General features: G+C 46.0%; 1 protein-coding gene across 5 annotated transcripts in view; it reads left to right on the top strand.

Annotated features, from left to right (window-relative positions):
* Plekha7 (pleckstrin homology domain containing, family A member 7) overlaps positions 1-23,718 on the top strand; it is a 128,619-nt gene that overhangs the window by 88,396 nt on the left and 16,505 nt on the right. For all 5 annotated transcript variants that reach the window (XM_013511965.1, XM_013511964.1, XM_005380369.2 and 2 more), the window contains exons 9-15: positions 5,922-6,444; positions 7,062-7,148; positions 10,054-10,107; positions 18,821-18,889; positions 19,058-19,138; positions 19,954-20,103; positions 20,672-20,773. In XM_013511965.1, the coding sequence (XP_013367419.1) occupies positions 5,922-6,444; positions 7,062-7,148; positions 10,054-10,107; positions 18,821-18,889; positions 19,058-19,138; positions 19,954-20,103; positions 20,672-20,773 (1,066 nt within the window). The remainder of the gene's footprint in view (positions 1-5,921; positions 6,445-7,061; positions 7,149-10,053; positions 10,108-18,820; positions 18,890-19,057; positions 19,139-19,953; positions 20,104-20,671; positions 20,774-23,718) is intronic.

Raw genomic sequence — 23,718 nt, 5'->3', positions numbered from 1 at the left:
CCACCTAGGAATGACCAGGTATCAATTCTGTTTATTTAACTTTGGTATCTTACTAAAAACAGAAAGCTACTGTGACAGAACTCAGAGGAGTAAAGTGGCTGCCTTTGGTGCTGGGCTAGGTGGTTCCCAGGCAGGTGGCTCCAATTGATCCTCTTTTGAGTGAGGTTGGACAGTTAGGGTGGTATTGTAATAGGTCCTCCAATCTGAAGGTAAGGCGTTTGAATTTTATTTTAAAATGCAATAGAGGGAACTACTGGACAATTTAAGCAAGTAGGTGATGTGATCTGATGAATGTTCATAGAGAAAGTAAGAGACTAGGGGTAGGCTACTGCGGTAGTCCAGGATGTAAAATGAACAGATTTGAGGTATTTTGGATGTTGAAGTCATGGAGCTTGTCAGAGCAATAGATAATCAGGATGGAGACAAGACAAGAATGAGGGTGATGCCTAGAGTGTTGACCTAAGAAACTAGTGGCTGCTGGGGTGGAGAAGGTTAAGGAAGGAACGAGTTTTGGGGGAACAGAATTTTTATTTTGGATGTAAAAATGGGGAGGGCTACAGGTGGAGTTGGAGGTAGCACTCACGTTTGGCTTGGCTAAAGGTAGATGTGATGCCTTGCTCCAGATAACACAGGTCAAGGATGGGAGCTTGTTAAGGAATGTGGTACCTATCTGGGAGATGACCTGTAGGTCATAGAGATTGTGGATACAAGTGGTAGAGATTGTGAGTACAAGAGGTAGAGATTTGAGAGTGATGGTCCTGGAGTAGGTAACTGATGCCCTGGCAGTAGTTAATTGTCCAGGGTGGAGTGCTTTGGGCTGTGGTTCTTAATCTTGGCTGTACAACTTGATCACTGGAGATTTTGATTTAATTGCTCTGAGGTGAGGTCAAAGCATTATATGTCCTACAAGATCCTTGGATAATCCTGCCAGTTTGGAAACTGTTGCTTGGTCACACATTGGAATCGCCAAGAGGAGTTTAGAGGCTTCAGTCTCATGCCCAGAAGTCTTCCCATGGTCTGGGTTGCAGGATTTTTAAAAAGCACAACTTTTCCTCCCCAAGTGATTCTAATGTGTGGGTGAAGTTAAGAATTCCTAACTCTGTAAGCAATAGAAGGGACCAGACAGAACCCTGGGAATCCCCAGCCCAAGGCGTAGACAAAAAGCAAAGTTTTCTTAAAGGAGATAGAGCAAGGAAACTGGGAGGGATCTTTGGGGGAGAATTCTTTGGTTTGGTTTGGTTTGTTACTGGGAATCAAACTCAGGGCCTTGTGCATGCCAGGCAGGCACTGAGCCACTGAGCTATTTCCCTGGCCCTGGGGGGAGAGTGTGTTGGAAGAAGCACAATCATCAGTGCAAGGTGCTGAGGATGAAGACTTCTCCCTGAGATTGGTACCTTCCAAGGTGGGCACTACTGAAGACAAGTCTGGTGCCTCAGACTTATCTGGCCTTTTGTTCTGACCAGAGGTCTTTTTTCTGCTCAGTTTCTTATTGGACTTGGCTGAGCAGACCTGTATTGCCACCTTTAATAAAGCTAGAATTTCAAAGTGAGGTCAGGAGACAGAGTCATAGGAAGAGAAACTAGTGAGATGGCATAGCCAGTGACAGAAAGGACTTTCAAAACAAGACCAACTGATAAACAGAGGTTATTGGTTGTGCAGTGTCTCTATATAACCATTTGTGGCAACTCACACACCTCTGTGGTTCTGCTATATTATTGGGGATCGGGGAGAGTGCATCAGGGAGCTGAAGGATAAGAAGTCCATAAGGAGGTGAGAGGTGGCTGGGGAGGGCCTTGGCTTTTCCCTAGGGTGTGAGGTAGGAATTTGAATAATTCATTGACTTTGGAGATCATTGGCACACAACCGGAGGAATTTCAGGCTAGTGTGGGAGGCAAATTTCAGCGGCCTAAAAGTGATTGAAAGTGGAGAAATGAAGGCAGAGCATAAAAGAAGTACTGCCCATCTCTCAGCAAAACGCTTGGTCTCTGATCTTTTACTAGTTTCTTAAAAGCTCTGCATTTTATATTCCCAGATTTTTTTCCTTAAAGATACATTTGTAATTTCAGTGAGTGAGTGATAGATCTGGCTGCTTAATAAAGGAACCTCTTCAATATCTTTTTGAAAGTATAGAAGATGGATCTCTATTATGTGTATAATTAAGACTGCTAATCTCATTATCATTAGACTGAGCAGGTAAAGATATTGAAAGGAGTTATTTGGACTGCAATGTGATCCTGTGTTCTCAGCTTTAGATCACACAGGGAGTTATTTCTAACTGTTCTTTCAGTTCTTGGAGATAAATATATTTCACATTATCAAACTCATTGAGAATATGGTTCGCTGGAGTCAGGCTGATAAGGCATACCCTTAGATTCTTATCACAGTCTAAGAGCTAGTTTTGAAATTCTAGCCTTCCTTTTTGCCCCCAGTGTTCCAAGCAAAGCATACTTGTAAAAATAATAAGGTGGGAGTGGGGCTGAGGCAAGGTTACTCAAACACTATTACAGAAACCGAGTAAGAAGTAAGCCCCTGTGTGATGGAAATGCAAGTTAGAGTGAGGAATTTCTACTGCTTAAATAATTGATTGCAAAAACATGATTTTATACTCTGATACGACCATATTTATGCTATCTAAAATAGAATATCCTCAAAAAAAAACAAACAAACAAACAAAAAAAACCTTAGGGCTGGGGATTTAGCTCAACAGCAAAAGCGCCTGCCTGGCAAGCGCAAGGTCATGAGTTTGGTTCGCGGTACCGGAGAAAAAACAAAACAAAAAAAAATAAAATAAAATAAAATAGAATATCCTTTTAGTGCCTTTAGAGATTTTTTTTGGATGAGGCTGGAATTGGGGCCAGCAATTGGATCTGCTGTGGAGCAGAGCTGCTCTAGGAGTTCCTCTTCAGGGTCTTTACCTCGTCTTTCTGCTATCTCCCATGTCCCTACCTCTGTCATTTGTTAGTTATCATCCTTTGGCTCATGGGGCCAGAGCTCATCATTGTCCTGGTACCTCAGGGTCACCCAAGTGACAGACAGTGCAGAAGTGGAGGGTGTAGGCTAGAGGATGACCCTAGGGTGTCTGGGGCATCACTTGGTGGGGAACTCTGTCCAGCATCCATCATATAGGAAGGCATCCAGAGTGGGTTGTGGAGCCAGACAGAAGGGGTAGAGGGTGGGAGTGTCTGGGACATGCTTTGCATTCTTTGTGTTTTGCCTCATGCAGAATGAACAGTGGTTAGTAAAGTCCTGCATTTTCCAGGGGAAGCTCTGGCCTGGCTTTTCCCGCTCCTGCCACCTCTGCATGAGGATTCGTGGCATAGTGGCAGCTCCACCCCAGAGACACATTGCAGTTGGACTTTGGGAGATTGAAAGTAAGCTCTGCCACCTAGTGACAAGCAGGCGCACTTGACATACAGGACAGGTCTGGGCTAAAGAGATCTTAAAATTACCTCCTGCAACTGCAAAGTAATGGGGGGGGCGCATTTTGAAAGACACTTATTTCTAATCCTTACAACAATCTGTTAAGTGGTTATTTCCCCATTTTATAAGAAAGAAATTGAGACTTAAGACAGAAATGACACTTTGACTTGAGGTCAGACAGCTAGAAGTGATTAAATGGGCTGAATATAAGAGAGCATCTTTACATCTTCAGAGAGTGTCAGAATCACCTGAAGGGATTTTAAAACACAGGTGATTGGGCTCTGCTGCAGAATTTCTGATTCTTAAGTCTGATAGGGCTGAAAATCTGCATTTTCAAAATATATTTTATTTTAATTGAAAACTATTATATGTACTTATGGGGTAAATGTGAAATCTTGATAAATGTGTACATTGTGGAGTGGTTAAATCAAGCTAATCAGTATTTACCACTATGCCTACTTATTTTTTGTGGTAAGAATACCTAAAATTATTTTTGAGCAATTTTGAAATGTACACCATATTATTATTAACTATAATCACCATACTGTCCAATGGAGCTCTAAAGTTATTCCTTCCATTTAACTGAAACTTTGTACCCTTTGACTCATATCTCTCCCTTCCTATCCTCCACCCTCTCATAACTATAGTTCTATTCATTGCTTCTATGAGCTCTACTTTTTAAGGTTGCATATATAAATGAGGTCATATAGTACCTGTCTTTCCATACCTGACTTGTTTCACTCATCTGCATTTTTAAGGTGGTGGTGAAACTGCTGGTTCATGGACCACACTGTGAGTAGCCTGGGCATAGAATAACGTCTGGCACATGACAAGCACTAAATAAAAATTAGTTAAATAAAAGCAGTGTTAGATAGTTAGATACAAAATTAGTTAGATACAAGCAGTGTCAGGATTTGGACTCAGGCCTGACTCCACAATCTGTTCTCTTTATATCATACTGTCTCTCAGATTAGACTTTTAAGGTTTATTAATAAAACTTCATACTTTGTACCTTGCTGAATATGTCTTACATATTCAGAAAGTTAGCTGGTAGTGGTTTTGAAAGTCCTATGCAGCTTTTGGAGTGAGTATTGAAGGGCTGACTATTTGTGAGAACTTTCTCAGACTGTGAACAATACCAGAGTGTGAGACACAATTCTTATCTTGTAGGAATTTTCAGCGTGGCTGGAGAAGAGATGTCTTGCAAGTATGAAAAGGTCACATCAGTACAGGAGCTTGGGAAAGTGACAGTATGATAACTAGTTAAACAGAGCAGGAACATTGAGGGCTGTAGAACCCATGAGAGAAGCATGGGCCACCATCCTGGAAGTTAGATTTGTGAAAATAGAACAGGTAGCCCATACAGGAAAGTGTGGAAAGAACAGTGTTCCAAGAATAGGGAAGGAGGAAGGAAAGGAGCGCACACAGGTGGTGGAACTTCTGTGTATCCACGTGGAGGGGGCCTTCTCCCTTACTGGTGTCATTTACTCTTCAGAACAACTGCCAGGCATGATGGCGCATGCCTGTAATCACAGCACTCAGGAGGCTGAGGCTACATAGTGGGATACAAAGTAAATTCAAGACCAGCCTGAACTACATGTTGGGACCTTGCTCCCCTCCAAACCCCAGCCATATGAGGCAGGTAATACTACCTCACATTGTAGATGGGGAAAGTGAGACTCAGAGCAATCAGTAAGCCAGGCCACATAGCTAGTGAACAATAGAGTTGGGATTCAAACCCAGGGCAACCACTTCCTACCTTTGCTTTGTCACTGGGTGATGGAGAGGCTGAGCCAGACTAAGTGAGGCTAACTGTCAAGAACCAGCCAGTGTGGCCATGCCTGTGAGGGATGCCTCCTTTGGGAATGGGCCTTGGGCGCCTGGTGTGCTCCAGCCTAGTCCCAGCGTGGTGGGAGGAACAGGGAGAAACTACAAGACTGCAAGGTGCTTTAATGTTTGGTTCTAGAGAGCCTTGACTGTAGGTTTTACTTTACAGATGGCAGAAAAGTTTTCAAAACATGGAAGTGACTGGATCAGAGCAGGAGGCGGAATATTTGGTAGAGATGAGTAGTAGTGTCTCTGAGTTGTCTGGGGGAGGTAATTAACCAGTGTCCACACTAGAGTAGTAGCAAAATGAAGGGCTAAATATCAACCATTTCCTTTAAAAATCTGTACAACTTGGTGCTAAGATCCCAGGCAGAGGGAAAATCTTGGTGACTGAAAGGATTTTGAAGCCTGTCCTAGACATGCAAATTGTCAGTGCTGGCAAGAGATGGGAGAAGGAGAAAGCAGAAGCAGTTCAGTCCTTGTGTACTGGAACTGAGGACTCTAGTGGCCCCACATCGGTCTGGTAGGGAGTTAACAGAGAAAACTGGTTCTGCAAAGAGAAATGAGAGCCCTGAGTGTCTGCTCATTTTGGGGTCTGACAGAAGAGGACTCTTCCATGTGCTTGATCTGGTAGGTTTGCTTAGCTGTGTTTCTGTTCTTTACTCTCTCCTCAGCCTTCCCTCAGACCAAACACTTCCTCGCCAGGGTCCCAGCCAGCCCCTGTCCTTCCCAGAAAACTACCAGACCCTTCCCAAGAGCACCCGGCACCCCTCAGGGGGGTCCTCGCCCCCTCCGCGGAACCTGCCTAGCGACTACAAGTATGCACAGGACCGTGCCAGCCACCTGAAGATGTCAAGTGAGGAACGCCGGGCACACCGGGATGGCACTGTGTGGCAGCTGTATGAGTGGCAGCAGCGCCAGCAGTTCCGGCATGGCAGCCCCACAGCACCCATATGTGCTGGCTCCCCGGAGTTTGCAGACCAGGGCCGGAGCAGGAGCATGCTGGAGGTGCCCCGCTCCATCTCTGTGCCTCCATCACCCTCGGACATCCCTCCCCCAGGGCCCTCGAGGGTCTTGCCACCCAGGAGGCCACACACGCCAGCAGAGCGTGTCACTGTGAAGCCACCAGAGCAGAGGAGAAGTGTGGACATCTCACTGGGAGGTTCTCCCAGGAAGGCACGGGGCCATGCCATCAAGGTAAGATATGAGGACCTTAACCTCTATTGGGTCCAGCCTCAAGGTGCTGGGAACCTCACCTGGTTTGAGCACAGATTGAGGCACTGGAACTAAATGATAGCAAACACTTTAAGTGCCAGTGTAGTTCTTGAGCTTCACTTTCATTTTGAGCACAACCCTATGAGGTAGGTGCTATAATCAGAGCCCATTTTACCAAGGCTTTGGGAAACAAAGTCACTCACATGAGGTCATATAACTAAACATCTGCTTCTCAGCAGCTTGTAAGGCAGGACAGGATGTCAGTGTTCAATCAGTTCTGTTATTTATTTATTTATTTATTTATTTTATTTATTTTTCAAGAGACAAAATTTAATATATGCACATGGTTTTATATATAATGCAGCATCACACCATGTAGGGCATCAGTTCTGCTATTTATAATAACCTTTCTCAGGTTTGACTTTCCAAGGGGTTTCTGCAGTATACTGTTTTGTCTCTAGTGAGGAAGGCATAAGCGCCCATCTCACAGGGTGTCTCAGGCTCACATAAGGGAGCTAGCAGAGAGTGCTACTTGGGAGTGAGTAACAGAGAACTTCATGTCTGGCCCTCAGGGTGACTTCTTGTCTCCCCACCTTTAGAACTCCTCGCATGTGGACCGACGCTCCATGCCTTCCATGGGTTACATGACCCACACTGTCAGTGCTCCCAGTTTACATGGAAAATCGGTAAGCAGCCCCATACTCCCCACCTAGGTGAATATGATACGGCCTATAGTCCTGTCTCGGTGGGGTTTCCTCCCTCTGAACTAGTCACAGGATCCTGCAGCTGTTCCAGTAAAGACTGGGTAAAGAACTTGGGAAGTAGGGGGGAATGTTGGGCTTGTCTTCTCCTTTGTATAGGATTTTGCCAGAAGCATTTTACACCCACCATCTCTCTCCTGTTAGCTCCTTTCCTTCTTCCCTACTCTTTTATAAATTTACTCTACCTTTAAAGCTTAAGTAGGTGAGGTTGCACTGTTGGTTGCAGCTTTCCCACAGCCATTTGTTACTAGTGCTTTTATTTGTGCTAATGGAAGAATTAATGCAATCATTGGATAATGGTGTCACATCAGTGCCATCTCGGCACTGGGGCAACAAATGTAATTAAAGCAGTGCCCCTGTGGTGGCTAATTTCCTTCAATGTGTCTACACACCTGCAGCTGGAGGAGCTCTCACTGCTTCTCACCCGGTTGCGACGGCACCAGGCCAAGTTGGCCAGTGTGCGAAATTTTGCCGTGGGCCAGTTACTGCAGCACCATCTGACCTTTCCCACCTGCCAGGTCAGCGCCCATGGACTGTCCCGGGGCTAGGGAGTGATGTGCTGGCCCGTGTTCCCTTGTGCTGCTCTGGTCTGTCTTTGCTGTCTGGCTCACCCTCACCCCTTGCCTGTTTGCTTCTGGATGCTGCTGCCAGATGCTGTGCGGCAGTCTTGGAGCCCAACCCACTGGTGCTGGGCAGGGGCAGCATGGGGTGGGAGGGCCTTGAACTATAGCTTCTCTGGTTGTATGTAGTGACTGCCAGGCTGGTGTGTGGTCACGTCTAAAGGACTCTGCCAACTGTTAGCCTGTTGTCACATTGGGTACTGCTTGGGTTGCTGAAAGACACAGGTGGTTAGCCTGGAGGGGAGAATGTAGGGTGTCCTCTCATTTCTGACAGTGCCTGCTGCCTGCAGAGTTCTCATTTCTCTTCTGCTGGTGGGCCTTACAGTAACAGGGAGAGATTAGGTAGGACACACAGGCACATGGTTCCGCAGGGGAAAGGACTTGCCTAGATTTCTTGCCAGAAGCATGTAGGCTGGAACTATAATCCAGCTCCTTTCTGGCACAGTGCCCTAAACAGTTTCCAGGACATTGAACTCTGCAGCCAGGCTCTTTGAGCATTGGCCATGGAGTTGCTCTTCCAAACATCTAGAGCAGTTTAACTGCCAGGAATGACAATTCCTGGCAGGGATAGGATAGGTTTGGCCACATAATTCTGGGAGGCAGGGGACAGATAGATGATGGAAGTAATGTGACTCAGCTTCCCTGTCCTGTTTTAGTGAGGGATTTAGAAAAGGAAAGATATTTAGAAAAATGAATGTAGGCAGGGCCCAGTGGCACATGCTGTAATCCCAGCAGCTCGGGAGGCTGAGGCAAGAGGCTCATAAATTCAAGGTGCCTCCAAATAAAAACTCAGAAGGATTAGGGATGTAGCTCAGTGCAAAGACCTGGGTTCAATCCCCAGTACCACCACTCCCCCCATAAAGAATGTAAAAGGACATGTGCAAAACTGTAAGATGAGTATATTTGGGTTATTTTAGGTAACATTCTCCAGTTCTTTCTACTTCTGTGAAAAGTATGTGAGGATTGGGCTGATTGGGGAAGTAAGGATAGATAAGGGGACAGTGTAAGGACAGAAATAAAATCTTACAAGCCACAAGCATCCCTTTCAAGGGTCTTTTTGCCTTCTCGTGCTTAAAAAGCCCTGCATGAACTTCTCACATGGTTTACATGCAATCATCAGGGCTGTACAGCAGGACCACCTTCCCCAGCCCTGGCTTACCCAGCTAGAAGACCCTGTTACTCCGCAGAGAACATGGCCCCTGGGTCGTTCTTTAGCTCTCTGCTTCCCTGTTAGCATCTGTGACCTCCTACATAGGAGAGCATAAGTTCTAGGGAATTGGTCCTTTCCTTATTTTCACTGCCTCCACTAGTTACCCTGTAGAACTCAACAGACAGTCAGAGATGCCACAAGCAGATAGGTCTGACCCTGGAACTAGCTCCTCATATGGCCACATTAACTCCATGCTGAGCAAAAAAAGTGAAATTTCCATCAGCTGCTGGTGCAAAGTCACACTGGGACCTGGATCACCTGAGTCATCTCTCTGTCCTTCTAGGCATCTCTTTTTTTATCAAGGTTATTTTTTTTTTTTTTTTGGTTTTTCTCCGGTACCGGGAACCGAACTCACGACGTTGCGCTTGCCAGGCAGGCGCTTTTTGCCGCTGAGCTAAATCCCCAGCCCCTATCAAGGTTATTTTATTTCATGCATGTGAATCAGCCCCGTTCAAAGTTTCAGTGTCAAGAATTGGAGCCATAGTGGGGCTGGGGATTTAGCTCAGCAGCACAGCACCTGCCTGGCAAGTGCAAGGTCGTGAGTTCAATTCCTGGTACCAGAAGAAAAAACAAAAACCAAAAAAACCAAACAAACAAACAAACAAAAAAGGAATTGGAGCCATGGTCACTGATGGGACCCTAGTTTAGGTGTGATATGTGTTCTTGAAAGTAGACCTCCTCCTCCTTTTTGCCTCAGGAGCCCAGAATTATCCTCAACTGCACTGCTGGCATGGGAGCCTCCTCACCAGACTGCCAGTTCAGAGACAAGCTGACTTCACCCACAGTGACCCATAGGCTCTGCCATGCCAAAAGGGTGCGCTGAGCTGCGGCAAGACATTTGTGCTTTCTTTGTGGCCCCAGATGTGTTGTTCTGCTGTGGTCTCTTGTCCCTAAAGATGCTCAATGTACATGGTTCTCTTTTGAAGCCCTGAATTATGGAAGCCCATGGTGTTCATAACTGTTGGATTTTCATTTTTCTCTTTTTCTGCTTCCTTTGAAGGCTGATGATACCTATCTTCAGCTGAAGAAAGACTTGGAATACCTGGATCTAAAGGTAAGTGGTGTCAGGGTCTCTGCCTAAACTTTCTGAGAGTGGAACTGACCCCCAAAGCCAAAGGCCACACAGTCTTATCAAATCTGGATCCCAAATGAAGGCAGCTCTCTCAATCAGAAGAGTTCCACTTCTCACAGCTTCAAACTCTGGTTCTCTGCTCTTTTTTGTGAATTGTGCTTTGAGGTCTCTGGCTTACAAAATGAGGGCACAAGATCTTAATCTCTTCTTTCCTATGTTTAGAACTGAAAGTCCCTGTAAAAATGAACATTCACTTCTTCAGAGCCTCTGATGAGGACAGAAGTATATGCATGTGTTTCATAGGGAACTGCTGATGTCTGTTTTCCATCATGGGTGACTTGGTGGCTTTCTTGGTTTGGTTGTGGGGGAGAAGTTTCCACATAGACTTATATAACTCTGAGGCTCTCAGGTAACCTCTCTTCTGCATTTAGAGATGAACACTGGACCCCACTGTAGATGGTCAGACTTCAGGTCTGACTCAGCCTTCACAGCACCAAGGGTTCAAGAAGGCTTCTCTGGAAAGGAGGGGCATTCTTCCTGGAAGAGAGAGCAGCTATTGTCCTTCCCACAGCTCTCTGGAAGCTCCTGCTGTGGGCAGCCCTCCTATGCCTGAGCCTGCACCATGAAATAGTCTGAAGGAATGTGACCTTTAATCATTGAAGAGTGGGTGAGGAGCCTGTAGGACACCCAGGCACCTGCCATGAAGGCATTCCCTGCAGTCCCCAGTGTTCCAGACTAGAGATACTTTTAAACACTGGGTCTTCATCCACCCTTGCAGACCTGAGGTGAACGTTAAACCCTAAGGCAGCAGCAGATGAGGGGAGAAGGTTCTCGCCACAAGCACAGTCAGGGCCTTTGATTAGACATCAACCCATTCACGTAGGTATCTGTTGAGCACTTGCTGTATGCCCAACCCAGCTCTTCCAACTCTTCAGAAGATATGGGCAGATACAGGGGAAAAATTGAGGCTCTCTGGTCTCATGAAACATTCAAATGTCTAGGAGAAAGAAAATTTTCCCAAATATCAGATTTATGTGCAGTGACTATACAAAGATCTACTTGGTTCAGGTGTCACCTTAAGTCATGAGAATCACCATGGGCAGCTTGGAAGGCTTTGGAGAGCAGGTGGCATATGTGGAGCTTTGAAAAACCAGGGGAGTGGGGTTGTTGAGATTAAGGGAGAAAGAGAGCAAGAGGATGGTGGTATGGATAGGGCCACAGAAAGAAGGTGGAGGCAGATCCTATAGGTTCCTCATTCTACCCTGGGCCTTAGGAAAAAAAGTACAAAGCACGGAGGGATTAGAGAAGGAGAAACTGAGGCACAAGATAGCAGAACAGAACTAGGAGTTTCTGTGTGTCCTGTCTCCAACATCATATGTGCCAGTCACTGTGTTTTGCTTCTGTTAAATTATTTAGGCCTTGCAGTAGCCCAGTAAGGGAAGTGATGTTGTCATCTTTTAATTGACTGAGGCTCAGAGAAGTACATGACTTTCCCAGGGCCACACAAACATTTTTGAGAGGTAGGGGGGCAATATTTGGGTGTAGCTCTAACACTAAAGCTCATGTTCTTAATCCCCTTTCTGCATGGCCTCTCTCATAACAGTGATTCAAAGACTGCTGTTTCAGAGCTGAGCTCAGGGTATTAAGCTAAGAAATGTGTTTGGTGGAATAGAGGCAGGTTGCATCCTTGAGCTTGGGGTTAGGGTTAGGGTAACTCTCTAGGGCACATTTGTGACCAGAACATTTTCTAGTGATTCAACTTTGTAGACATTATCATCATCTGTCATAAAAACAGCTGTGTTGATACCAGAGATTTCCTGGTCTTATAGCTGCTACTCTAGTTGCTAAGCTGTTTTCAGAGAACTTGACTCCAAAACAAATGGCACTAGTGGCTGGGAAAGGCTTGGCTCAACAGTAGCACATGTGGGAAAAGATGCTGGGTCTTGTGCTATGTGCCCCTGAACTGATGTGGGTCCAAAAAAGGCCGGCACCTCCTCGATCTCCTGCAGAGGGGTAGGGGGCCTGCTTGCCCCTGCACAGACCTGGATGGAACATTGGGTTCTCAGATGAGTATCTCACTTCTAGAACCAGATGAGGCAAGAGCTGAGTTGGGAGAGGGATGAGGGCCCACAGAACTGAGGCTGAGTGTAATAGGTAGGATGCCGTTGTTTGTAGGCATTCAAAACCCAAATCAGCCCACTGAATGAGAAAGGGTATGTACTCCTTTCCATAGCCAGGAACAGCATTCCATGGGATTAGCTCACATCATCACTATTCTACCAGCCTCAACCCCTGCTGTAGAACCAGGGCTGCTTCCACCTGCATACCCAGGTCTCTCCCCCCACCCCTGCCCCCACCATCCTAGCAAGTTCTCCAGTGAGAGAGCTTGCTGGCTTGAAAGGAGATAGCAGCCATGACAGGTACAGTGCAGAACTAGAGCAGGAGTTACGGAAGACTCAGAGGAGATGTAGAGACAGAATCTGTAGAGCTCTGATGTGTGACTTTATGTTTCTGTGGCCACAAGGGAGAATTAAGGTAAGTGGATGGCTGCTATAAATAGTCAAGTTTTAGTGTAATCAAAGACTTTTCTAAAACGGTGGCCTCAAGTGGTGGTGAACTCCATGTCACCTGGGTACAAGTGAGGCTGCATGAGACTGGGTAGGATGAGTGATTGGATTAGAAAAATTCAAAGGTCCACTAGTCTTTAGATTCTATGACATGTTGGACAAAATGTAGCTGAGCTGAGGGCCTCTGTGGACATAACTAAATGGACTATCCTGCACATGGAAATAGGGAAACACCTACCCCCTAGGACTAGCTTCTTGTGAGAGGCCCCTCCTGTGACCCTGGGGGGTGAGGTAAGGAAATAAGCCTCTATGGAGAAAGAATCTTCCTGCCTGGAACCTGACCTGCTCACCCCCTCACTCTGCCATGTTGAATGTAGGGCCGTTCATATTCATGTCCCAAAGGCCAAGAACCCAGGACCATCCCTCCTTTGATCCGCTGACACTCAGCCTCCACAACCGGTTGGTGGTATTTGCTTCCTCATACTCTGTGGAGCTGTTTCCTTCTCAAGGGCCACCTTCCTGCTGTGGTGCCAGGTGGTCAAGGCACTCTCTCAGAAGATGCTCTGTAGTAATGCACCTATGAAGAGCACTTACTTCTTGGGTATTTTACTTGGTAGTGCCAAGATGAAAAGGACTCCACACTGATCAAGATCTGTTCCTGCCTGGTGCTGTGTTTGGGCACAGTTGGTGTTCATTTATGTTATTTAACCCTTGAGCAACCTTGAGCATAGAAATTATCCCTGTCTTTCCAACCAGGAACCCTTGTCTCAGAGGAATAAAGTAATTTCTACAAAATTACATGGCGGGGACTGAATTCACCCCTTATTATTATTTTTTTTTTATATACCACATGCTTTGCCATCCCTGAGTTGTCTTGAATTGTGTTTCTGGCATGGAAATTCTGTTCTATGGAACCCTGCACAACAGTTGGCTCCAAAGACTGGCTCTGTTGCAGGCTCCAGTCTTTTTTTTTTTTTTTTGGTTTTTCTCCGGTACCGGGAACCGAACTCACGACCTTGCGCTTGCCAGGCAGGCGCTTTGCCGCTGAGCTAAATCCCCAGCCCCAGGCTCCAGTCTTAAACTCTTAGGCTTAAATGGCCCTCCTGCCTCAGCTTTCCAAGTAGCTGGGACTACAAGTGCTTGCCACTGCATCTGGCTTTGAATTACTTTTATACAGCTGTGGAGTACAGCTAGGAAGGTGAGGTGAGGAGGTGTCCACAGCCGTGCAGATAGTACCTGTAGATAGGGATGGGTTGTAGTTAACTCCCAGGGTTGCTTAGTTTTGAAAATGCAGATCTGCACTAGGCATAGTATAAGTCTAGTCCCAGCCATTTGGGAGACTGAGACAGAAAGAGCGCTTGATCCTGGGAGTTTGAGGCCATCCTGAGAAACATAGTGAGACCTTTTGTCTTAAATTTAAAAAGTACGGATCTGGACTTTTCAGGTAGATCAGCTGAGCCAAAACCCCTCGTGCAGGTGGGAAGGGTGGAAGATGGGCAGAACTCTATAGGTGTTTGTAATGTCTAGTGGAGAAAAATTGGTTCAAAGTGCTGGTTTTCAAAATGTGATCTCTGGGCCAGCAGCATTGGCAATACTCTGGAAGTTGCATCCTACCCCAGATCTGCCCAATGAGAATGTCTGGGATGCGGCCCCATATACCTGATTATTAGCAAGTCTTCCAGGTGGCTCTGATGCACACAGTAGAGCTTAAGAACCACTGACTTACAGCAGCAGTTCTCAGTCCTGGCTGCACATTAGAATCACTCAGGAGGCCACTTAAAAATCAGGATCCATCTGGGCGTAGTGGCACACACCTATAATCCCAGCACTCAGGAAGCTGAGGCAGGAGGATTGTTGAGAGTTCAAGGCGAGCCTGGGCTACAAAGTGAGCGCAAGGCCAGCCTGAACTGCAGAGCAAGACCTGGTCTCAAAAAAAGACTGACTGACTGAATAAATAAATAAAAATCAGGATCCTTAGGGTACACCTCGGGCATCAGTCTTTTTAAAAGCTCCCCGGAGGAGCTGGGGATTTAGCTCAGTGGCACAGCGCCTGCCTGGCAAGCACAGGTTGTGAGTTCGATTCCCGGTACCGGGGGGGGGGGGGGGAAACTAACTAACTAACTAACTAAATAAATAAAAGCTCCCCAGATAATTCCAGTCTTTAGCCAAAGTTGAAATGAGGGTGAGGACAGTGCTTCCTAAAAGGAGCTGTTGAGATCTGAGACTGTTGGTCATACTTGAACTTTTAGATGCTGTCCACATGTGGAGGTGGAGGTTTGAGGAACAGAAAGTGAAAGTTCTTGTTGGGGTAAGGCTGATGCCTCCTAGTAGCACTCTAAACAAAGCTTTGATATCTCAGAGTGTGATGAGGGTAGCAAGGAAGACGCAGACTTCCCTGCTATGATGTTCCTTTGCTTGCTGTGGCAGCACCAGGGAGGAAATGGGCACTGAAATGGGTCTCGCATACAGACAGCCTGCACATGATCCCATCACTTAGAGTTGAATGTCCCACAGTTTACAGAGGAGAGAACTGGAGTCCAGAAAGGTCCTGAAGCTGGGACCCCATAGTGTCACCAAGGTTTACTTTAATTGCACTGTGCGCATCCTCCTTAAGGTTCCCCCTTTGCTACTTCCCCAAATTCTGGCTGCTTCAAGTGTCATTCAATGTCTCACTTGTTATGTTTTGTTGTATTTGCCTTTTTGTTTGGAACAGATTAAAAATAATGAACCTTTGATCAACGTGCTTTACAAAGTGCTGAAGAAGTCAGCACTGGGCTGTCGGCCCAGGAGAAGCGTAAGATGATCTGATCTGTGTCTCCGAACGGGGCCATTCCATTGCTTCTGGCTCAGTGCCGGCTCCATCACTTGCTTAACCAGTTGCTCTCCTGATCGCCCCAGGCTTCCCGCAAGTCATTTCGGTTTATTTTCTTTAAATTTTAGCTTTCTTCAGCACTGTGGCTGATGCACCAGGCTGGGCCGCTCATCTGTGGTGTTCCGTGACTCCATCTTTTGTGCTTCCAGTGGGTGGGGGGCTTGCCTGGCTTGCCACCAGCTTGTGTCGTGTTTCCATTGTCACTTGTCTGCCTCCATGGTGAGGGCACACCTAGACAGGGATGAGCATGAATTTCTTGGGAAGGAACAACAGTTACTGGTCACCTAGAGGGAAGCCAGGTCAGATTAGGATGTTGATATTTGGATAATAGTCCAGAGCTAGACTAGTACTAAGCAGTCACCTCAAGCCCCACTGACACAAATGTATAGGCACTATGATGTGACCAGCTCGTAGCGTTCTAAGGGAAGCTGCAGGTGGGGTGCGTGTGTTGTATCTAGCCATCCTAAGCCCCAAGAACATGTGTTGGGATGTAGTGAAGGCAGGTAAGATGCCCAGGGGCCCTTTGATTCTCTTCTGATGCAGTTTTTTTCTAGTGGGTAAATGCCCAGGGACTTTTCAGTTTTTTCTGGCAACTGATACTGGGTGCGGGGGGGGGGGGGGGGAGTGGCACTCACTGTTGATAAAATTAAGCGGATTTAAATATTGCTATCACAGAGCACAAGGAAACTTAGCTAAGATGCTACTTGTTGATGTAACATTTCTTAGTAGCCTTTGTTCTCTGGAGCAGAGCTAAATTCAGAGATTTTAAGGCCTCTGAGCTGTGTAAACAACTATCAGAAAGCCCTGCTCTACAGCCTGTGGCCTTTCCACCGCAGGAATCAGAGCTGACCTTCCCGATTTTGATACATTCATGAAGTCACTAAACAAACATTTTACAAATATCCTCAATATGCTAGTCCCTGGCTGGGCCTTGAGGATACAGAGAAATACATCCAAGTTGCTACAATAACCCTTATTAGATTGCTGTCTAGAGGGTAGAGGCAGATGAGCAAAGAGAGGCTTGTAATCTGCTGTGCTAAGTACCACAGCAGCGTTAGGCCCAGGGTGTGGGAGAAATACCCTGAAGAGCACCAAATCCAGTCTGAGTGGGGAGAGAGAGCTAAGTACTTCACTTCTGTGGAGCTTTTGAGCCCTTTGGATTCCTAACTCACAATATCTTATAAGCAGCACACTAATGGAGACCAGGAAGAATCTATTTCCTGGAAAAAGGGAGTGCTAATATCCTAAGAGGGGGGTTGAATATATATTTAGTATTCTAGGAAGACAGCGAAGGGCACACATTTAGAAAGCTTTCTATTAGAAGTTTAATTTAGAAAATTTCGCTTTCTCAAAGTGCCCTTTTTGTATAGAATGTCTCATTTCATTCCTGATGGTGCTAGATAAATGAGGCATTGCTCAGTTAGATTCTCTGCCTTGTTATTTAAGCATCAAATGAAAAATATCCTCTATAAAAAGCTTCAATGAAATAAGGGGAAGAGTTTTGCCGGGGGAAAATCCCTGAAGCATATCTCAATTTGAAAGTGTTTTCTACCTAGGAAATGAGCCAAGGATTGGCCCACTGGAGAACAAGCAAACCCACTGTCTCCAACTTGTGACCTATAGCAAAGATCTCACCATTTTTCACCTGCTTGTTGTCCTAGGTTCCCTTGAGTTTAAAGCCCAAATGCTGCTGGAAAGTCCAGCTGTTTGGGGGTCACCAGGGTTAATTCTGTACCCTCCTTCTCCCTCTCCTCTCCTCCATCTCAGGATACTGCAGTGTTTGTGGATTGTTGTAGGAATCTGTGTTCTACAACTATATACATGTATGCACACATGATCTGCCAGTTTGAGCAACCAAACTTGGCTGGAGTTCTGCTCTTTCCAGGAACTTCCACTAAATTACATTTCCCTTTGACCTAAATGCAGCTGAGTAAGCATTTGCTGAATGGCTGTCATTGTCATTCAAGGGTGTGCCATGCTAAGACAGTGGTCCCTGTGCTTTACTGTGTGACCGAAGAGATCCCGGGAATGTAGTTTGCTTCTGTAAGCCAGAATCAGTCCACAGCCCTAAGCATGAAGAGGTTACTTTCCCTTGACCTTAATCTCGACCTTTGAAGTGGGTGCTGCTGATTTTCAGAAAGGATTATAGGACATTTGGGCAAAAGGGTAGTTTGAGCTCTGAGGGGAATGACTGCCACCATATTTTAGCTGCTGATCACATTCAGACTTCCAGATGGAGTGGGGAGAAAGCAAAGGCCATCACTCCATAGCACACATCCTGCCTGTGTCTACTGTGGTTAGTCCTACTCTCCCTCTCAGCTAGTCATATCTGCAAATGGAAGTCAGAATGATATTCTCTCTACTACATGAGGTGCGTTACACCTGGCTTTCCTGGCCTTGTCTTCACCATGCGGGTAAACCTGTGTAAAAGCCACCCTGTGCAGCTTTTGACCAGGAGACTTGAGGGAAATGAAAGCAAGGAGTACAGTGGAATTCATCTTCTTAGGATCCAGTGAGAGATGGGCAACGTGCTGCCCACTGTGGGTTGGCTTAGGATGTTTAATGTGAAATCCCATTCACCTATAAGTTTGGGTGACTTTTGTGTTTCTTTGTGGCTTCCTTTCTTAAGAGGATGAGGTAGGTTGTAACTTTAAAAAGTACAGCCTTGCCTTAGTTATTCAGGAATCAACAAAGACCTTAGCTGGAAATTATCCACCTTCCTTCTTTTCTTGGTCAGGTCCTCTTCCCTAACAGTATAGGGTGAGGAAGGCTGGACTAATGCATGTGGATCAGGGCTGCTCAGAGACTTCTTAAACTGAGACTTGAGCATGCTCAGGGGATTTGCTTGTTCCCTCTGGCCTACCCACCCCTGGACCTGGATAGGGGGTGAGAGACTTCTGTAACTTCTGTTTGTCCCTAGGTTCAGCAGCAAACTTATCAGGGGCAAATCTTCCAACGTTCATACTGACCTTACATTTGTTTTGAACAAATACATGCTTTAAAAATTAATGTTCTTATAACTTGAGCATTTGCATTTTCTTAAATTTGAGAATTTATAAGTGCTACTAGGATCACAAAAGATTTTAGTTTCTTTTTAAAATGAAATAGGCATAGAAATAAAGCAGATATTGCTTGAGTTTTTGTCCCTTTCGTGCCCTGAGACTTCCACACCCATCCAGCATAGGGCTAATTTGCCCTCCTGAGTTCTGATTCCAAACACCATGGTTAAGTCTTCTTTAAATTGTTCACCTCCCAGATGACAGGCCGGGACCTTCTCAAGGATCGAAGCCTGAAGCCTGTGAAGATTGCTGAGAGTGACATTGATGTGAGTGAGCTGTGACTGACCCCTCAGCTGCCTTCTGACCCAGGCTCAGCGTGGCCACTTCTGGCAGGGTTTGAATAGTCCTGTAGCCAGAGGCTCTCTGGTCACACTCCTGAGGCCATGCCCTATTGCCGTCCTCCTGGGCCCTCCCAAACTTTTTCTTGCTTATAGGTCAAACTGAGCGTCTTTTGTGAACAAGATAGGATCCTCCAGGACCTGGAAGATAAGATTCGAGCCCTCAAGGAGAACAAAGTAGGCATCAATTTTGCAACATTTTGGTGTGGCTGGAGGGACAGTTTGTGCCCTCTCTTTCCTGAGACATTGCTTGTATTCTGCTGTTAGTATTGAACAATAGGTGCTAGTTTGTCCATAGCAGTTCATTTAATTCAGAAGTTTTTCTTGGGGGTTTTTGAGCCTGAGGAACAAGTAGGGGATCACTTATACGGATGCCCTAGCTTACTGGTTCCAATTCCTCTCCCACCTCCCCTATTCTACTGTGGCCTTGAGGGGGGAGCTCTGTACCCCCTGGGAAGGCTGCTTGGCACCTGGGCCCCTTGTGAAGGAACTACCTTGGAGATGGCTATAGTCCTAACAGAGCAGAGACCTTCACTTCCTAGGGCTGCTTTCCACCCAAGCTGGGCTGTGGAGGCAGCAAGTTTTGATAGGGCAGGAATGGGCCTGAGGCCAGCAGTGTTGGCTCTCTTAGACTCTTAAAGTGAGATTTTTTTTCTTTGTGCATTTCATTTTAATGCTGAAGGTTTTTAGCATACCTTTTTTTTTTTCTAAAGAGCTTCCAAAGTTTTCCATCAGCTCCTTGATTTAGCCTCATAGTTTATCCCATAGAGAGTTAAATGGCTTTATGCCCAGTTTATAGGTGAGGAAAAGGAGGCACATCACTGTTAGGAGCCTTATCCCATGGACAGAGTCATTGCTGGCATCGGGGCCCTGGCTCTCTGGCCCCTTCTCTGTGGGTTAGATCCAGCAGCTTTTAGATTCCAGGCATGGTGTGGGGAGGCTTGTGGGAACTATGCGCTATTGTGTTGCTCTGCGGCCCCTCCCTGGCACAGGATCAGCTAGAATCCGTGCTGGAGGTGTTGCACAGACAGATGGAGCAGTACCGAGACCAGCCACAGCACTTGGAGAAGATTGCCTACCAGCAGAGGTTGCTGCAGGAGGACCTGGTCCACATCCGAGCAGAGCTCTCCAGAGAGTCTACTGTGCGTATGGGCTGTGAAGGACAGACCTCTTCCCATAGGACAGTCTGGCCACTTTCCCCAGTGTTAGTTGAGTTGGTGGCCAAGGGCGAGTGTCTTAAAGTAGCAGAACTTCTCTATGCTGCCTCCTGATAGCAGCTTGTCCAGGGATGACATGTCTGTCTCCACCTGTGCCTTAGGCTGCTTTCCATCAGTGACCCCGGGACATTCAAGGGACCACATTTCTCAGAGCAGCCCATAAACTCTATTCTGATCTGTGTGCAGTTAACTTTAAGATAGTAGGCTTTCCACTTTTTCATAGGTCAGTCTGATATGCTATGGGTTGCTTTGCTAGAGCAGGGATTGGAAGCATCCCTAAGTAGAAGAGGGCACAGTTCTGATGGCCAGGGTCAGATACCACACTCCCTCCTGCTCTTACCTCTCTCACCAGGATGGCCTGAGGCTCCCTGGGCTACCTTCCCTCTCTCCCCCTCTGACTGGGTCTACAGAAGTCTCAAGACTGCCTTGGGGACAACTAGGGGGTGGTGAAGTGGGGGCTAATTAGGGACCAGGGCTTTTCCTTGGCCAACAGGAAATGGAGAACTCCTGGAATGAGTACCTGAAGTTGGAGAGTGATGTGGAACAGCTGAAGCAGACCCTGCAGGAACAACACAGACGAACCTTTTTTTTCCAGGTGACCAAGGGTTATTCACCCCTCTGAGCTCTGGGTGCCTCTGAGGACCCAGTATGTGGGGGCTGTGAGCACTGCCCCAGCGCTTCTCTTCCTCAAACCTATGAAGTGGCCACCCTCAGCTCTCTTTTGGGTGTCTTTTGTCAGTGATGAAAAGCCTCACCCGGTGCCCCGCCACCTTTCTGCTCTTAAAGACTAACTCTTGGTGTTTTGGGAGGGGGTTTCCTCTTGCTCATTTGGGGAAGAAGACCCAAAAGGAGAGAGGTGTGAGAGTGATGAATGACTCCCTCGTGGGCTACTGGCTCCCCATTTAGACAGGTAGCACCAGAAGCCCCTCCTTCCTTCCTCTGATCCTTGGAGGTAGGTAGATGCTACCATCCTCTGCCTAGGAGAGAGTGTGAATTCAGTCCATTGAGGTGCCTCTGGGCCTCCTGGCACTCAGGTGCACTTCTGGAGCCCAGGTTGGAGGAGACCTGTTTCTGGGGCTCCTGTCCCACTTGAGGAAGGCTGCCTTATAGCCCTGCTTCTTTAATTTAAAACCCAGGCTACCATGTGCATAGCAACCAGTGTTCCTCTCAGGTGAGGCAGTGAAAGGCCCTAGGGAGTCTTCTTCCAGATTAGGTTCCCCAGTAGCCCCATGTTCCCCCACTGTGGTGCCTAACCAGGCTTCCATTCCACCTTCATAATTTTAAAAATGGAAATTAACCTGCTTTCCAACCTAGCTTCAGATATGTATCTCCTTTCTAGGCCCTGACAGAAGTTCACTTTGTTTGAATTAAGCAAGCATTTGTGGAGATTTCTTGGGTATGAGGCACCATGCTGCACCAGTTTTGGTGCTGGGCTTGCTAGTTGGTAACCCAGACTCCTCATGCAGGTGACCTAATGAAGATGTAGACTCTCTGGGCATTAGCTTCACCTTAGCTAAATTCTGGAGGGAGTTTAGGTTTGAGTGTCCTCAGGCTTTTCCAAGGACTCCACTCGCTCAAAGATGGTTCCTAAAGAGCCTAGCCCAGGACCATGTGAAAGAGGCTCTTGCCTCTGGCTCAGGGATGATTTAGAGGCTCCCCAGAACTTGTCTGTGTCCTGCTCTTGTGCTCCCCACCCCCATAATTTCCCTTTATGGAAACTAACATTTTCCTATTTTTTTGTATCCCCAATACTAAGCATAATGGCTTGAAAACAGTAGGCAAGCAGTAGTTCCTAGAACTATCGTTACCTTTTATACCTATCTTCTTGGGCTTCTGTGATCCACACTAAGGCCTGGAAGTGTGGCTTAGTGGTAGAACACTTGCCTAGCATGAACAAGACCAGGGTTTTCCTCCCAGGACTGAGGAAAAAAATAAGATCCATACTAATTTTAGCAGTATTTTTAATAGCTTTTCATTCTTTATTTTTCTGTGGTTATACAAGTAATACATGAATGCATCTGTCTTAAAAGGCCAAGCAATGAGCTGGGTGTAGTGACACACATGTGATCTCAGTTACTTGTGAGGCTGAAACAGAAGGATCACAAGGGACCAGCCTGGGAAACTTACTGAGACCCTGTCTCAGAATAAAATATAAAGGGCTGTGGGTATAGCTCAGTTGTGGAGGGTCCCTGAATTCAACCCCCAGTACCCACCCTCACACACAGCCAAACAATGAGAGGCAAAACAAATGACACAAAAGCTTCTCTTTCCATCCCTTTCAGCCCCAATCCATCACCTTGCCTGCATGGAGTCCATGCTGTTTGTGATGTTGCCTTCCTGTCCCTTTTCTATGCATTTCCAAACATATGCACCAGCATAGTATCATATCATTTGTTTGGGAGTGGGAGCAAGTAAAAGGCTTGAAGAGTGAGATCATACACATTGTGTGGCAACTTCCTTTTTTGTCATAACTTTTTGTTGTGGAATGATACTCTGAGTTTGTGCTGCTCCAAAAAATAGTTCTTTAAATTTAAATAGAAATTCATGAAAGCATAGATTAGAGTTTCATAATCTCAGAAACTTGTATTTCTGAGATTTCTTTAGGGCCAATCTAAGTAAATCAGTTCTTCTTGATTGGTACCTACTATTTCATTGTCTGGATACTCCCTACTTTGTTGAACCATTCCTCTTCTGGTGGGCGTTTAAGTTATTTCCAGTATTTTGCTTTTTATAAATGATGCTATTGTGAGCAACCAACTACCTGTTTGAGCTCATTTGTAAGTGTTTACCTAAGATAGGCTCCTAGGAGTGGAGCTGAAAGGAGTGCATATCTTTGAGGTTGACATTACCACAGTAGGATGGCCACAGAGATGATCTCATACCCTATATCTCAAAAAGATGGAAGAAATTATTTTGAATATTTCACCCTAAAGAAATAATAAATGTTTGAGAAAATAGATGTGTTTACCTTGATTTAAACATTACACAATGTATATACACATTGAAATGTCATGTTGTACCCCATAAATACATATAATTTTTATATATTTTTGGATCAGTTAAAAAATTAAATACAAAAAAGATTGACAAGTATTGCTGAATCACCCTCTAGCAGGCTGCACTAACTTACCGTCCTACTTAGAGTGAATGAGAACACTTAACCATGTTTGCCCTTATCCTAATCAGAACTTGGTGTTATCAGCCTTTTTATTTTTTGCCAGGTCTGCTGGCTAAAAGAAAAAATGCATTAATCTGTTTAATCACGGGTAGGTTAAACATTTTTTCATGTGTTTACTTGCCATTTGTGTTGCTTCTGTGCTTTCTTTCATAGTGATTCAATTTATATTAGGCCAAGAATCTTTATCCCTCCAAAACACAGGTCAGCACAGGGTAACAGATCTTGTCACAGATTTCCTGGAGGATTTACTCATGTAGGCTTCTGGCAGATAGGTTAGTTTGGAGCCTGGTACCTGTGGCTTGATTTCCATCTAACCTCATCGTGTTGCTCATGTTTTCCCTGAGTGCCTCAATGTCTGAGGA

The sequence above is a fragment of the Chinchilla lanigera genome, unplaced genomic scaffold, assembly GCF_000276665.1.
Source record: "Chinchilla lanigera isolate Chin_1 unplaced genomic scaffold, ChiLan1.0 scaffold00013, whole genome shotgun sequence".
Taxonomy (NCBI): Eukaryota; Metazoa; Chordata; class Mammalia; order Rodentia; family Chinchillidae; genus Chinchilla; species Chinchilla lanigera.
This window is presented reverse-complemented; position numbering and strand designations above follow the sequence as displayed.